The sequence below is a fragment of the Camellia sinensis genome, chromosome 8, assembly GCF_055761805.1.
Source record: "Camellia sinensis isolate YWXY chromosome 8, ASM5576180v1, whole genome shotgun sequence".
In the NCBI taxonomy this organism is placed as follows: Eukaryota; Viridiplantae; Streptophyta; class Magnoliopsida; order Ericales; family Theaceae; genus Camellia; species Camellia sinensis.
Window position 1 is genome coordinate 121,605,854 of NC_138968.1, and position 13,360 is coordinate 121,619,213.

Below are 13,360 nucleotides of genomic sequence, written 5' to 3' on the forward strand. Positions count from 1 at the left end.
TAAAAAAAAAATTGTGTGATTTTTAATAATTCACTCACAAGAGAAAATAAAGAATAAATTACACTGATATTTCTTATAGTTTTTTTTAAAATTTTACTTTTTTGATTCCTTTAATTGTACCTTTTTTTGTGTGTGTATTAAATGTTAATAATAATTGACAGATGAACTATATTGAAATGAAATTAAAAAAATAAGATTTAAATTAATAAAATGAAAATTATAAGAATCAAAGTGAAATTTTGGTTAAATTAAAGAATTAATTAATAATGTAATTTATCCAATAACAAAAAAAAGTACATAGAGAGAGAGGGAGATATTGGAATGGAGACAAAGTTTCCACAGCATGAGCTTTTGTAGTCTTTAGGAAAAGAAAGTTAGAAATGAGTCATTTAAATCAATAATGTTATATTTTTTAATTTATCACCTTTAAATAATTTTTAAAGATAGAATATTTGATAAATTAAAATTTTGATACTTATCAAACACATTATTAAAGATAATTTTTAAAAATAATAAATTAAATAGCACAAATATTTTTCTTTTTCAATATGTTTACTGTCTACTTAGCCTCCGTTTGGGAAATGGATTGGCTTTTTGACTTTTTGACTTTTTTGACTATATGAGCTTGGCTCAAAAGCTTAGTTTGGGAAGGGCTTTTGACTTTTTGGCTTTTTTGATTTTTTTATGAGAGAAGAGTGTAATGATTATAGGGTTGAATGGGATGTTTTGTCTGTTGTGGCTCATGAACCTATTCTGTCTTTTATGGCTCATTGAGCCAAAAAAGCCCAATGAACCCTTGCCAAACCAACCCTTAAAGGTTTTTTCTTTCTTTTGGAAGTAGGTTTTTGCTTTTTTTGGTTTTTGTTTTTGGTGCATGAAAGTAAGGGAATTATGGGATCAGAAAGTGCCAGCAATCAATGAATACATAATAGAATGTGAGTGAATCCATAAGTTTAGTATATATTTGGATTCATAATTTGAATGTGATTGTTTTGAGGGATCCAAGGCTTCTTCATCAGCTGTTTTTGCAGAGATGACCCAGTCAAAAAAGATAAAGAGAAGCACACTTAAAAATAAATAAACAATAAAAAGTTGATAGAAGAATGTGTGTTGGAGATTTTGGATATATTGGCAATGATTTGCTTTCAACCTTGGTTTGGTTTTGTTTTCTAGTGTTGTGTGCTCATATTGAGAACTTCATCACGTGTGCACCATTTACACTTGTTTGGACACCTAGAAAAGAAAATCAATGAAATGAAATAATTTGTTTAGTTAAGAGAGAAAAATAAAATAGAAAAAATAGTCATTTGTCTCTTTTTTTATTTGATTAAATCAAGGAGAAAATAATTTACAAAAATAGTGATTTCTCTTCAATCTTATTTAAATAGATTATGTAACATAAAAGAAAAGAAATTCTTGCAGATTATATTATTAAAATAACTTTTTATGTTTTATTTCTTTAATGCATAGACAATTTTAATATTATATAAAATTTCATTTCATTTATTTTCTCTCCCAATTTCTTTAATTTTGGAGAGTTTTAAAAGTGAGTTGTAAGAAAAATCAATTTCTCTTAATTTCTTTTTTCTCCTCATTTCTCTTTTCCTTAGTAATTCAGATTATGATGAAAAGAAATGTTTTTTTTTTTTTTTTTTTTTTTTTTTTTTTTTTTTTTTTTTTTTTTTTTACTTCCCAAATCACTCAATCAAAACAAATTGTTAGGGTTTGGGCTCTATAAGTTTAAATTTAGATTTGGTATGTCTTGCCAATATGATATGAGTTAGGCATCAAATTACCATGTTATGATTAATTAATTTTGTACATAAATTCACAAGTGACATGTTTCAATAATATGATATATATATAATAGGTTAAGTTATTGTCAAACTTGTGTAATATGAATTTAATACAATTGAATTTTTAATCTATTTACTACATAAATACCAACCTCATTCTATCTAATAATATTATGTCCCCTCAATATATCTATTAAAATTCATATGTCGTTTGTCCATTCTTATAATCAAAGCTTTAATTGAAGTCTTCATTGTATCTTAAGCAAGATCGGTGTCTTTTAATCGTATCATCTTTGAATTGACATGATTATAAGCAAGTTGTGTTAATACAAAAAAATACTTGACATGATTAGCTAAACATATCAAATTGATGTTAAAGAAATTATGATACGAACTTGAAATAACATGACATGATTCCCACCCTCCTAAAGCCCCACAATGAATGATTTTTAACTGACATTGAATTTTAACAAACTCTCAGTCCAACCCAACCTGTTTGAGTCCAAGCCCTAACAGCAAACCATGTCCAAGCTTTTGAGACCGCAATGTGAGGCCCATCCACTAGATTATCAGAGAGATTTGCATTGAATCAGGGCATCTAAACAGATTATTAGAAATATTGTTAATTAAACCCATTATCCAGGACCAGGGCAATTGTTCATGTAGTCATGGCGTGAAACAAACTCTATCAGCTTTTATTGAAACCCTGTACAAAGATCAATCCTGAGCTCCAAATTCTAGCATGAGCCCAGAAAGACAGTTGTTCAACTGATTTACACACCCAAGACAAATACTTACTCTCACATACATTCACACAAGATCAAGCAACATAATATCAATAAATCTGTCTCAATTTTATAAGGCGATTCACGTGGTTGGATCCTTTCCAAACCTCATCATTGCATGAGTTGCCAGCATTGACCCCCTACGAGTCATTTCAATTATTCGTCCAACCAGCGGCAGCTTAACCGTCTCTCTATTCCATAGAGGTTTCTTGTTCCACCTGTCCATAGTTACACAGTTTCTTCTATCAATCGAAAGAAATACAAACACTAAATGGCAAACATTGTTTCTACTCTTCAAATTGGTAACTTTTAATAGTTTCAAGACAAAAGTAGTTCATAGGGAAAAAATGTAGGAGGGAAGAGATCAAATAATCTGTTAATTTATAAAGTTCAACTAATATATACTTCATAACTAAATGTTGTCTCATGAAAAGCATATGCTAGCTTTAAGCAAGAGGTGTTCTATCAAATGCATGTTCTATTCTATGTAATAAATGGAAGTTACTTTCTTAAGCATCCTTAGAAGATGTATTTTAAATGTTTTTTTTTTTTTTTTAAAGAGAAAAACGAGAAAAGGGGTTTAGAATCTATTGGATCCTATTAGACCCTCATGGCACCAAATATTAACAAAAATGCATAGGTATTGGTTATTTCATACTAATCACTCTTATAATTTGTTTTGACATTTTCACTAAAAAAGAGTTAACAATGGCGCGAAATATATTGAACCCGATAATTTCGAGAATCACAAAACATGAATTGTGTGAGTCATCTATGCATGAATTGTGAATCAAATCATGAATCGTAATATATTGATAGCAGAGATTGATTGGAGACAATATAGGAGGGACGGGACCAAACAATCTGTTAATTTGAAAACTAATATATGTTCTAAATAAATGTGGTCTCAAGAAAAACATAGATTAGCTTTAAGCAGAGGTGTACTATCAAATCCGTGTACAATGTGATAAATGACAACGACAACAATAATAGCCTGAATGCATACCAATCTTCATGACGAATGATTTTCCCATCTTCGACATATAGCTTGATTAGTGATATCATATCAATGCCTTTCCCTAAGAACTTGTAATATTGCTTGTTGTCAATTAGTATCTGAATCCATTTGAAAAGGTTAATATTCAAGTATAAAGGGTTAATTTCACTTTTATCCCTTAAACTATCACTATTTTTCTTACTTCATCTGTAAACTATCAATTTCATTTATTTAGTCTCTAAAGTTTATGATTTTTGTTCATGAGGTCTAATTGGAGACGATTGTACAAATTAGTAACTGTTGAAATCTAATTTGATGGACAAAAAGGTAAATTTACAATTTAAACAACTTATTAATTTGATAAATCATACAACTAAACACCAATTAAATTGGTTGTGTAGTGTAATTTGTTAAAAATAGTAAGAAAAATGAGTATTTTGTTGTATTCAGATTTGGAAAATAATTTATTTTCCAGAAAATTAGGCTTCAACGATTACTAATTTGTATAGTCATCTCCAATTGAAGGACATGAACATAAATTAGAAACTCTAGGGACTAAATAGATTAAATTGATAACTTAAGGATGAAGTAGAAAAATTAGTGATAGTTTAAGGGGATAAAAGTGAAATTAACCAAAGTATAAAAGAAATGGAACTAAAATGAATAAAGGAAATTATAAGATCGTTTCAAAGAGGATAGTAAGGGAAGTTTCAAACCTCTTGCTTGCTTGGTGAAATTTCATTTTCTTTGATGTTGTATTCCACGATTCTTGATTCACTAAAGATCTAGAAAATTTGAAAGATAACTTTCTTATTATTTGTTACAACAATTCCCAGATGTAAAACTCCTAGAAAAAAAATCCCACATCTAAGAAATAGTTGATGAGTTTAGAAGAATAATAGCACGCAACAAGTTGAGAAAGAAAAAGGGCAAGGGTTTGGGGTTGGGAGGGGGCAAATAGGATGGGGAATTGTATAACTTTTGGTCCCTAAAGTACATGCTCAGTGTCATTTTGGTCCCCAACATTTCAATTGTGTCAATTTCGCCTTCAAAAGTATTAAATGTGTCCTAAAGTGGTCTTTATGTCTCACAATGTCCATATTAACTATTAGAATCCTGCGTAAATTTGAAAACAAAAATTACACTGCAACAAAACAAATTACTAGAATAACTTTTTGAATGACAAATTGTAACTTTTGTTTCCAAATTTACCCCTGATTCTAATGGCTAATATAGACAGTGGGAGACACAGGACACATTTAATACTTTGGGGACAATATCAACACAATTTAAATGTTAAGGATCGAATGAAACAGTGCATATTTTAGGGACAAAAGTATAATTAACCCTTCTAATAAAACAAACTCATTGGTGTTCCAAAAGAAAGGAAAATAACTTTCTACTTTTTAAGTTATTATATCGAAGTGCAAATGTTACACTTTGAGCTATAAGGTCTCTATACTGCTACACTGATGCACACTTGCACATCCATCTAATTATTCACGTATTCTTCCTTTTTTTGTTTTTATTTATTATTTATTATTTATTATTTTTTTGTTTTTCTTCCTAAATGATACTAGTGTCACCAAAATTATGCTTACATAAAAGATAACTCTTGATTATCATAATTCTTTCTCAAAACTACATATCAAAATTTAGTGAAGTAGATATTAACTCCGTTCAGTTAATAGGTCTTACTTCTAAAAAGAGTGGAGTAAAAATGAATAGATCATCAATAATCAAGTTTATACAACCTTGGGAAGTGAATAGAATGCTGATTTGATCTGCTTTATCCTGCAACCAATGGTAAAATTTAGATAAGACAACCTGAGAAAATTATAACAAGGGACTACTTCATCAATGGAGAATTAGAGATGAAAGTGATTTTCTAGGGAAAGGGATATCTATAGTTATTCTCAGGACACAAGTCATGATTAGAATAACTGAAAGTCAAATCTACTGTCGAAGAGGTGCTTCATCAAAGAGAAACACCAATGATGCATCATACCATTGAAATCTACCCTTCCTTTATAACCTTTACATTATTGGGAGAAGGGGCGAATTGAAATTAAAATCAAAATAACATGTTGCGATATGATAATTTGATAGTAATTTTCTTTTATTTTCTCATCTACAAGGAAAGATAAAACATAAAACCAGACTAAGCAGTCATTAGACTAGTGAGAATAACCTATAACTATCATTGAGATATTCCTTTTTTAAGTAACCAATACATTGAAGTAGTTTCTATAACTTCCTCTGAAAAAGAAACCAAATAAATCTCAGCAGCAACATCTGATATTTAAGTTTTAATAATAATGTTTCATAAGAAACTAGTAAAAAGGCAACTACCAAATGACGGGACCATTTTGGAAAATAAGACAAGAAATCTTAACAGTCTATTAACATACATACCCATTAGCACGCATGAGTGGGTCTTCAAAGGTTGCATCTGGAGCATAGATTTCAAAATCACGAGCTGTAGCACTGGATCCATATCTGAAAACCATTTGGAATTAATTAGTGATATGGAGGTGACAAAATATCACCAACTAAAATGCCAAACCTTTGGATACATAGTTCACAAACTTATCATCATCACAATAAAATTTATCAAACTAACATGACAACAATGTACTAGTCAGTTTTAACAAGAAGCTACGATTACAGTCCCCGTAAACAGGGGTGGAGCCAGAATTCCAAAAGAAGGGGGTAGAGTGATAAAAAAAAGATTTGAGGGGCCCACCAATGAAAAAAAAATGATCCTTCATGGGTTTTTGACTAGACAAATGGCAACCTTCTTGTGCCACTAAAGAGTCCCGAAATGATTACCAACCAAAATTGACAAATGTTTTCAACTAGACAGAATCATGCGTTAAACCCCTATAGAAAATCACTGGCAAAAAGCATAGGGTGTAGTAGTACTCAGAGGTTTAAGGTAAAGTACCAAAATAAGGACAAAGATGGAGCTGTTGTAATTATTTGAAAACCTTCAAAGGAAATGTTAGAAATGGTTTTGGAAAAACAGTTTTTTCCTCCATTTGGTCTATTTTTTAGGTGAGACCCATGGGCCAAAGTTGGCGGGTCTAAGTGGTAATGCATTCTATGCCGCGTTATGATTCATGTAATATATTTGGTTGCTCAAAACCATTATCGGGTGAATGAAAAATTGAAGCCAAAATGAGCTCCATGGCAATGGAGTTTTCGTTGGAAATTCCTTAAGGTTTGAATTAAAGGCTTGTCCCATATTGATTTGGTGGGAAAACTTTTATGGGTTTATAAGGCTTGAGCAAGGATCCTCTAGAGTTTTTTTTTTCCTAAAGTTTCCTAGAGTGGTGCATTGTGTGATTGAGATTTAATGACAATTTACATCAATTTTTCAGCATTAAATCTCAACCACACAATACACCACTTTAGGAAACTTTAGAGAAAAAACACTCTAGAGGATCCTTGGTGCTTGGGGAGGGTCCCAAGGGGCACCCCAAGTTTGTAGAAGGGAGAAGTTATGGGTAAAGTGGGTTAAACCCATTGGGCCCAAAATAAACACGCGCCGCCGCCGTCCGATCGGTCAGGTGGGCTGGGCTAGCCTGGGCCTGGGCCTGGGCACGGGTACGTGGTGTGAGGTTGGGTTGGGCTTGTTCAGCCCAATATTTATCTTTTTGGGCCAAAAACATTTGAATTTATTTTTATATTTTATTTTTGAAAAATAAATTCTGATTGTTTGAATTTAAATTTCCAACTTAATTTCAAACCCAAACAGAACCCTCCTGTACAGTCCCATATCTATCCGAACAGATTCAATTATCTGTGCAAAATACTAACCGAACAGATTGTATCTGTTCAAACAAGACCGAACAGGTTCTATACCTATTCAAACAGGTTTAAACCTGTTTAATTCAAATCTGAACAGCCACATTTTCTCCTACAAATAGACAAACCCTCTATTGATTTTTGTCATTCAGAAATTTCGTTCTTCTCTACTGCTTCAATCTCTACATCTTGTTGCATTAATTTTTCTGTGAGAAAGAGTGTGTGTTCGTTGTGTAAACAGTTTGCAGTGCTGCTACTGTTTATTGTTGATCATTTTATTATGGGAGATAGGCGTTCAAAATCTAAAAGCACCGTGGAGAGGAAGAATCTGTCTTAAGGACACAGTATTAAACACTGGACTTGATCAGAATTTTGTTCAATAAATACATAAGGTTAGTAATTAATTTACTTTTTGTTATATTTATTTATTTTTATCAGATTCTGATTTTGTTTTTGTAACAAAATAAGAATCTATTATTTTATATTATTTTCTTTATTGGTTTGATTTTTGTAATCAAACAGTCTCTCTCATTTCTTTATTTCTTCTATTTGTTGTTAAGCACACAAACATTATTTATTCTTAACACAGTGAAGATTGGCCAACAGGAAAGACCATGAAAGATGAAATGTTCTCAAAACAAAATTAGCTCAATTACAATTTCAGTTGACACAGAAAATTAGTGTGAAATTGGAAGATTCAACTTTCCCAACTAAATACTGAAGTTAATAAAGGACATTAGCTGACAATAAATTAAGTGAATAAGATTTGAACTACATAACAATTCAAGATTAGGTATAGTGAACAAGAAGGTTAATTTTCCAAAATTTGAAAGTGTCCTATACCTCTCTCAAGGACACTTCTGCCAAGCTCCATGAGCTAGAACATCAAATTCTATGAGTGATTCTACTTACACCACAAAACTATCTCCTTACACCCTTAAAATATTAAATTTGTATTTTATTTTTTTACAATTTTCATAATACCAGTTTTACCCTCATCCCTACCATTGACTCTTCTCCTTACACCCATACCTTTCAAATCCTAGTTTAGAAGACGTTCAAGAATGTATTTTACTAATTTCACTTTTAAATTCTTTGGATCCGCTAATTTTTTATGCTATTTTTGACCTATTTCAAGCTTTCGATAAATGATAAAGTGATTGTATAGCAATTCAATTGCAACAACGGTTGCGTTATAGTGTGGGGGTTACTATGGAGCCAACAATAGTGCTTAAAATCCAGTGCCCAAGGAGACTAGGGGGTATCAGGTATTGGTTTTGATGGATGCAATAAGGTGACATCGGGCACATTTGACAAAAGTAATGGTGTAAACACAAATTTGGTGTCCTGCAATTAAGATACAAAATAAATGCACAAATAATTAATTTTATTGATTTGAATAAAAATATGTACAATTCTCTGTGGTTTGCTCTATTATAAAAGAACAAATCCTCTTATTTGATCACCGAATGGGTTACAATCTAACGATTGTAGAAGCTTCTTGTTGAATCGAACAAGTTGATGGATTTCTTCAAGTTTTCGAATAGAGAAACTTGGAGAAAAGTGGCTTAATCTCGGGCCTGAATAGCTTGATCTCGAACGAGTTTTGAGATGATCTCTTTAAAAGAAGAAATAAAATTTGTATTTGTAACTTGAAAGGATCGGCACAAATTTGGAGTACTTAGAAATCCTTCACTTCAAGTTTGAAGAGCTTTGGAGAGAATTTTAAGAAAAGAATTTGACAAAGTATTGAGGTTGCTTAGGAATTTGCAAGACCTTAGCCAAAAAAATGTCTTTCATCCCCATAGTGAGAGCCACTATTTACAGGCTTAGGAGAGAAGGATTAATTTTCGAAACTCCAAAATTGATTTTAATTTCCACGAAAATGGCAATTTATTTCTTACTTTATGACATGATTTGCATTGAAATTTGAATTATTCCACCAAATTTTGACAAAATACCCTTGTGAGCCCCACACTTTTGGGTTGACCCAATTGTCAAAATTGGTTCACTTTTCTTTTGGTGTGACGCATAATTTAAAATGGGTTAAGATCCATAATTTTAGTAAGACTCACAACCGTTTGAAAATTTTGAGCATCTTAATTTTGATTAATCAAGAAAATTTATTTGTCTTGATTAATTAGATGGTGATCAAGACACGAAAAAATTTAAGTGTCTATAATGGGGTTACAGAACAATGGTCCAACAATCTACTACACATTGACAACATAGTTAATTTCAGATTTTCTGCTGCTTGTTTCTTAGTAAGAACAACGAAATTGTTTAATTTCGCCGTGGGGTTACCGTGGTGGGTCGGTGGAGGTGGTGGTGATGGGGTGAAGGTGAAGAAATTAAGGTTTGAAAGGTTTGGGTATAAGGTGAAGAGTCAATAGTAGGGACGAGGGTAAAACTGATATTATGAAAATTGTAAAAAAAAATAAAATAAAATTTTAATATTTTAAGAGGGTAAGGAGATAGTTTTGTGGTGTAAGTAAAATCACTCAATTCTACCTCTATTAGTGTAAAATAGTCAAATCTAACCCTACCAATTCATTACGCAGAACTAAGGAAAAACTATTATAAAAAAGGCTTGTTTTGACTCACTCTAATGTTTTAAGTTTTAGGACATGCTTGATTGGATGGATTAGATCATGGGATTGGGATTATTAATCGGTAGACCCAATTATCCTATGTTTGTTTTAACACTTTGGTTTAGGATTATTAATCCAACAAATTTGAAGGATTATTAGTAATGGGGTAGGGATGGGATTATTAATCCAATGGATAATTTATCCTATTAATCCAATTAGATAGTAAATACCACACTAATTTAATAAGATTATTAATATCTCACTATTAGTCTTGTAAATCAAACATGGCCTTAGGGAATTTCGGATTCACAGTTATGAAAACATATGATCAACTAATCCATCTTATTGTATATATTCAATTAAGCCAATTTTCAGCTTGTTGAGGTCCAACACAGTGAGAAAAACTCAAGTCAAAGCATTTTTCAGAGCTTCCATGTTCCCATATTTTATTGGCCTCCAAACAAAGAGTATCCTGATAAATTTTCTTAGGATTAGATCCTATGTATCAACTGAAAGAAAACAAAAAAAATCAATTAAAAAAAAAAACTCACATATTGAGTATATGAGGGAGTAAGCGATCTGAGAAGAGTGTAGATGGCTTGACCTCAGAACCTTCCTTGCAAACCTTTTCCCTCTGTTCATCCTTTATGGGTTCCCCATTAGCTTCACATAAACCCCAACACAAATACACATCAAATCATCAAGTAAAAATAGCCAAAATCTCAAGAAGACCTCACAAAGCTTAAAAAGAAGAAAGAACTTGGGTTAAAATTCATCAAATTGAAGAGAGAGAGCATGAGAATGATACTCATATATATATATATATATATACCTTGTAGGTGCTTGTCCATTGTAGATTCAGAAATTTTCTCCCCAAACAAATAGCTTACAGAGAGAGAGAGAGAGAGAGGCTAAAGATTGGCAAAGAAAAGAAAAGAGCGCGAGTGCCAATTGTGGGGTTTGAAGGGGGATAACGTGGCAATTGCGTGTCCATTTGCTGAAAGGCGGTTATTATCTTTCATTTGGTAGCTCAAGTCTAGTTCAAAGCTTCCTCCAAGCATGTTAACTCGTGTCTCCAGAAAATATTGCACAATTTGTATATATGTAATAAATAAACAAAAATACATAAATTTTATTTATTTTTTAAATTAAGTGGAAGGTATTATAATAGATTCATGTAATCAGGAACAGAATTAGGAGAAAATTATAAATGGGTAGTCTCTTATTTTTGCGAAAAATATAAGAATAATGCTTGGGACTCCCTTTTGGGGTCACCCCCTCACCCCCTTTGCCACGTGGCGGGTGGTGATTGGAGGAGCAGGAAAAAAAAGAAAAAGAAAAAAAAAATGCAACCAATGAGAGAGAGAGGGGGTCAAAGGGGGTGGGGAGAAAATGGGGGATGAATCATTGTTGAAAATATAATTTCTTATGACATTTTAAAAATGGAAAATGATTTGGAGCCCTAAAAATACCCCCTAATCCCCCTAATTTCCAATTTGGGCACCTTTTTCCCTTTTTTTTTTTTTTTTTACTTGATATGGAAATTAGGGGGATTAGGGGGGTATTTTTAGGGGGATGTAGCATTTCCCTTTAAAAATATATCTCATTTTATACATAAAATAGCCTACAATATAAAAAAAACACATATCTCATTTTTATCTCATCTTGCATTCTTTTTTTTTTATTTTATACCAAAAAAAAAAATTCCATCCCATTAGAAATTGTTTCTATGATATTTAAATTATATGTATATATATAGATATAATTTATATATTATATTCTACATACATGTGTGCTTATATATATAGTAAAAAAATTTATTTGTTTTTAGCCCCTCTAGTGATAAAATTTTAATTCCATCCTTACGTATAATCATTAATGAGTGGTGTTGTTAAAATATAAAAATAATATTTTTAAAAATAAAATACACCATGACTTTTCTCATAAGTTGTTTCAATTGTAAGACTCTTATCATCCATTTGCATTAAGTTGTCATTTGACAAAAACTTTTGTAATTGACTTCTTAGGCCCCGTTTATTTTGAGTTATAAGGAGGGGATTGTGATTCATAGTGAGTTAGAACCCACTAATATCACGTTTATTTTGAGAGATGGAAAGGGAATTCGTAATCCCCTCCGGACTACGAATTCCCTTGGGAAGGGGATTAGGATAGGCGGACTTGGTATTAGAAAAATAGTCTAGCGGACTATAAATTTTTTATTTTTATTTATTTTTTACATGTCGAGCATTTTTTTTTGAACATTAATGTTTAATTTTTTGTTAAGTAAAAATCATTATTTTATTTTTTTTGAAAATTTTTTATTTTATTTTTATTTTTTTAAAATTTTTTACATGTTGGGCATTTTTTTAAAAACATTAATATTTAATGTTTTTGTATTTTTTTTATTTGTTTTATTATTTTATATAAAAATAATTTAACAATCTCCACACTAACAACTATCATCAAAACAAACATAATTTTACTTAATCCCCTCACTATCAATCCCCTCACTAACAATCCCCTCACTATTAATCCTTTCACTATCAATTCCCTCCATTCTATGTCTGAAAACAAACAGGGCCTTAGGGTTTAAATTTTTTTAACTTGGGATTAAAAAGTTTATTTAACAAAATCTTTTAACATTTTTTACTTTTGTAAAAGAAAAAATAAAATAATTACGGTTTGGATGTGACATTTTGTCTTATTAATTTATTTAACTTTTTTTGCCTTTTATATTTTTTTAATCCTAACTAAAATAGCCAAACGAAGCCCAATAATTCAATTGTCAAAGAGTTTCTAAAATGGATTATAAACTCAAACGTTTTGAACAATTCTTCTTGATGATGCATCTGAATTTACTTGATACATGTGCTTGGCGGATAATTCTGTGTATCCAAAATTTATTCTGAAAGAGAGGTTCCTTGTTAGCAGCAAATAATAATAATAATGATCTTATTTCCCTCTTTTTTATACAAACTGCATCATTGTGAAAGAGAAGGGACCTGCTTAATCTTATTCCCCTTTTCTAGAGGTGAGCAACAGATATACCGATCCGCCAAAATCGATCGAACCGAACCGATCCGTCGTATTTTGAACGGATGCGTGACAACGAGCGGACGGTTGCAGATTGATTTTCTCCAATCTGCCAATTTGGCGGACGGATGGCGGATTTGAGGTTCCTCTGGCCGCAACTGAACCGCCAAACCGTGAGCACTCTTAGTAATTTATAAGACTTTGTGTTTTTAATTTGTTTAAATATTTTGTTTGTATTTTCAATTGAAAAAGAATTTAAATATTTCTGTTGAAAAATTTTTTCAACTTGAATATATTTTTTGAATTGAAAAAAATAAACATATTATTTGTCTATTTGGTTTTTAAATC

At 31.2% G+C, this 13,360-nt stretch overlaps 1 protein-coding gene across 1 annotated transcript; it reads right to left on the minus strand.

The window, feature by feature from the left end:
• Positions 1-2,470: 2,470 nt before the first annotated feature.
• LOC114261536 (Nuclear transport factor 2 (NTF2) family protein) lies at positions 2,471-11,079 on the minus strand. The gene is made up of 7 exons (XM_028201813.2): positions 10,812-11,079; positions 10,531-10,642; positions 5,994-6,077; positions 5,333-5,372; positions 4,295-4,363; positions 3,588-3,697; positions 2,471-2,799 (listed from the first exon to the last, which is right to left on the minus strand). Exons 1-7 carry the CDS (start codon positions 10,828-10,830, stop codon positions 2,664-2,666), a joined length of 570 nt encoding a protein of 189 aa, XP_028057614.2. The 5' UTR covers positions 10,831-11,079; the 3' UTR covers positions 2,471-2,663.
• Positions 11,080-13,360: the final 2,281 nt, after the last annotated feature.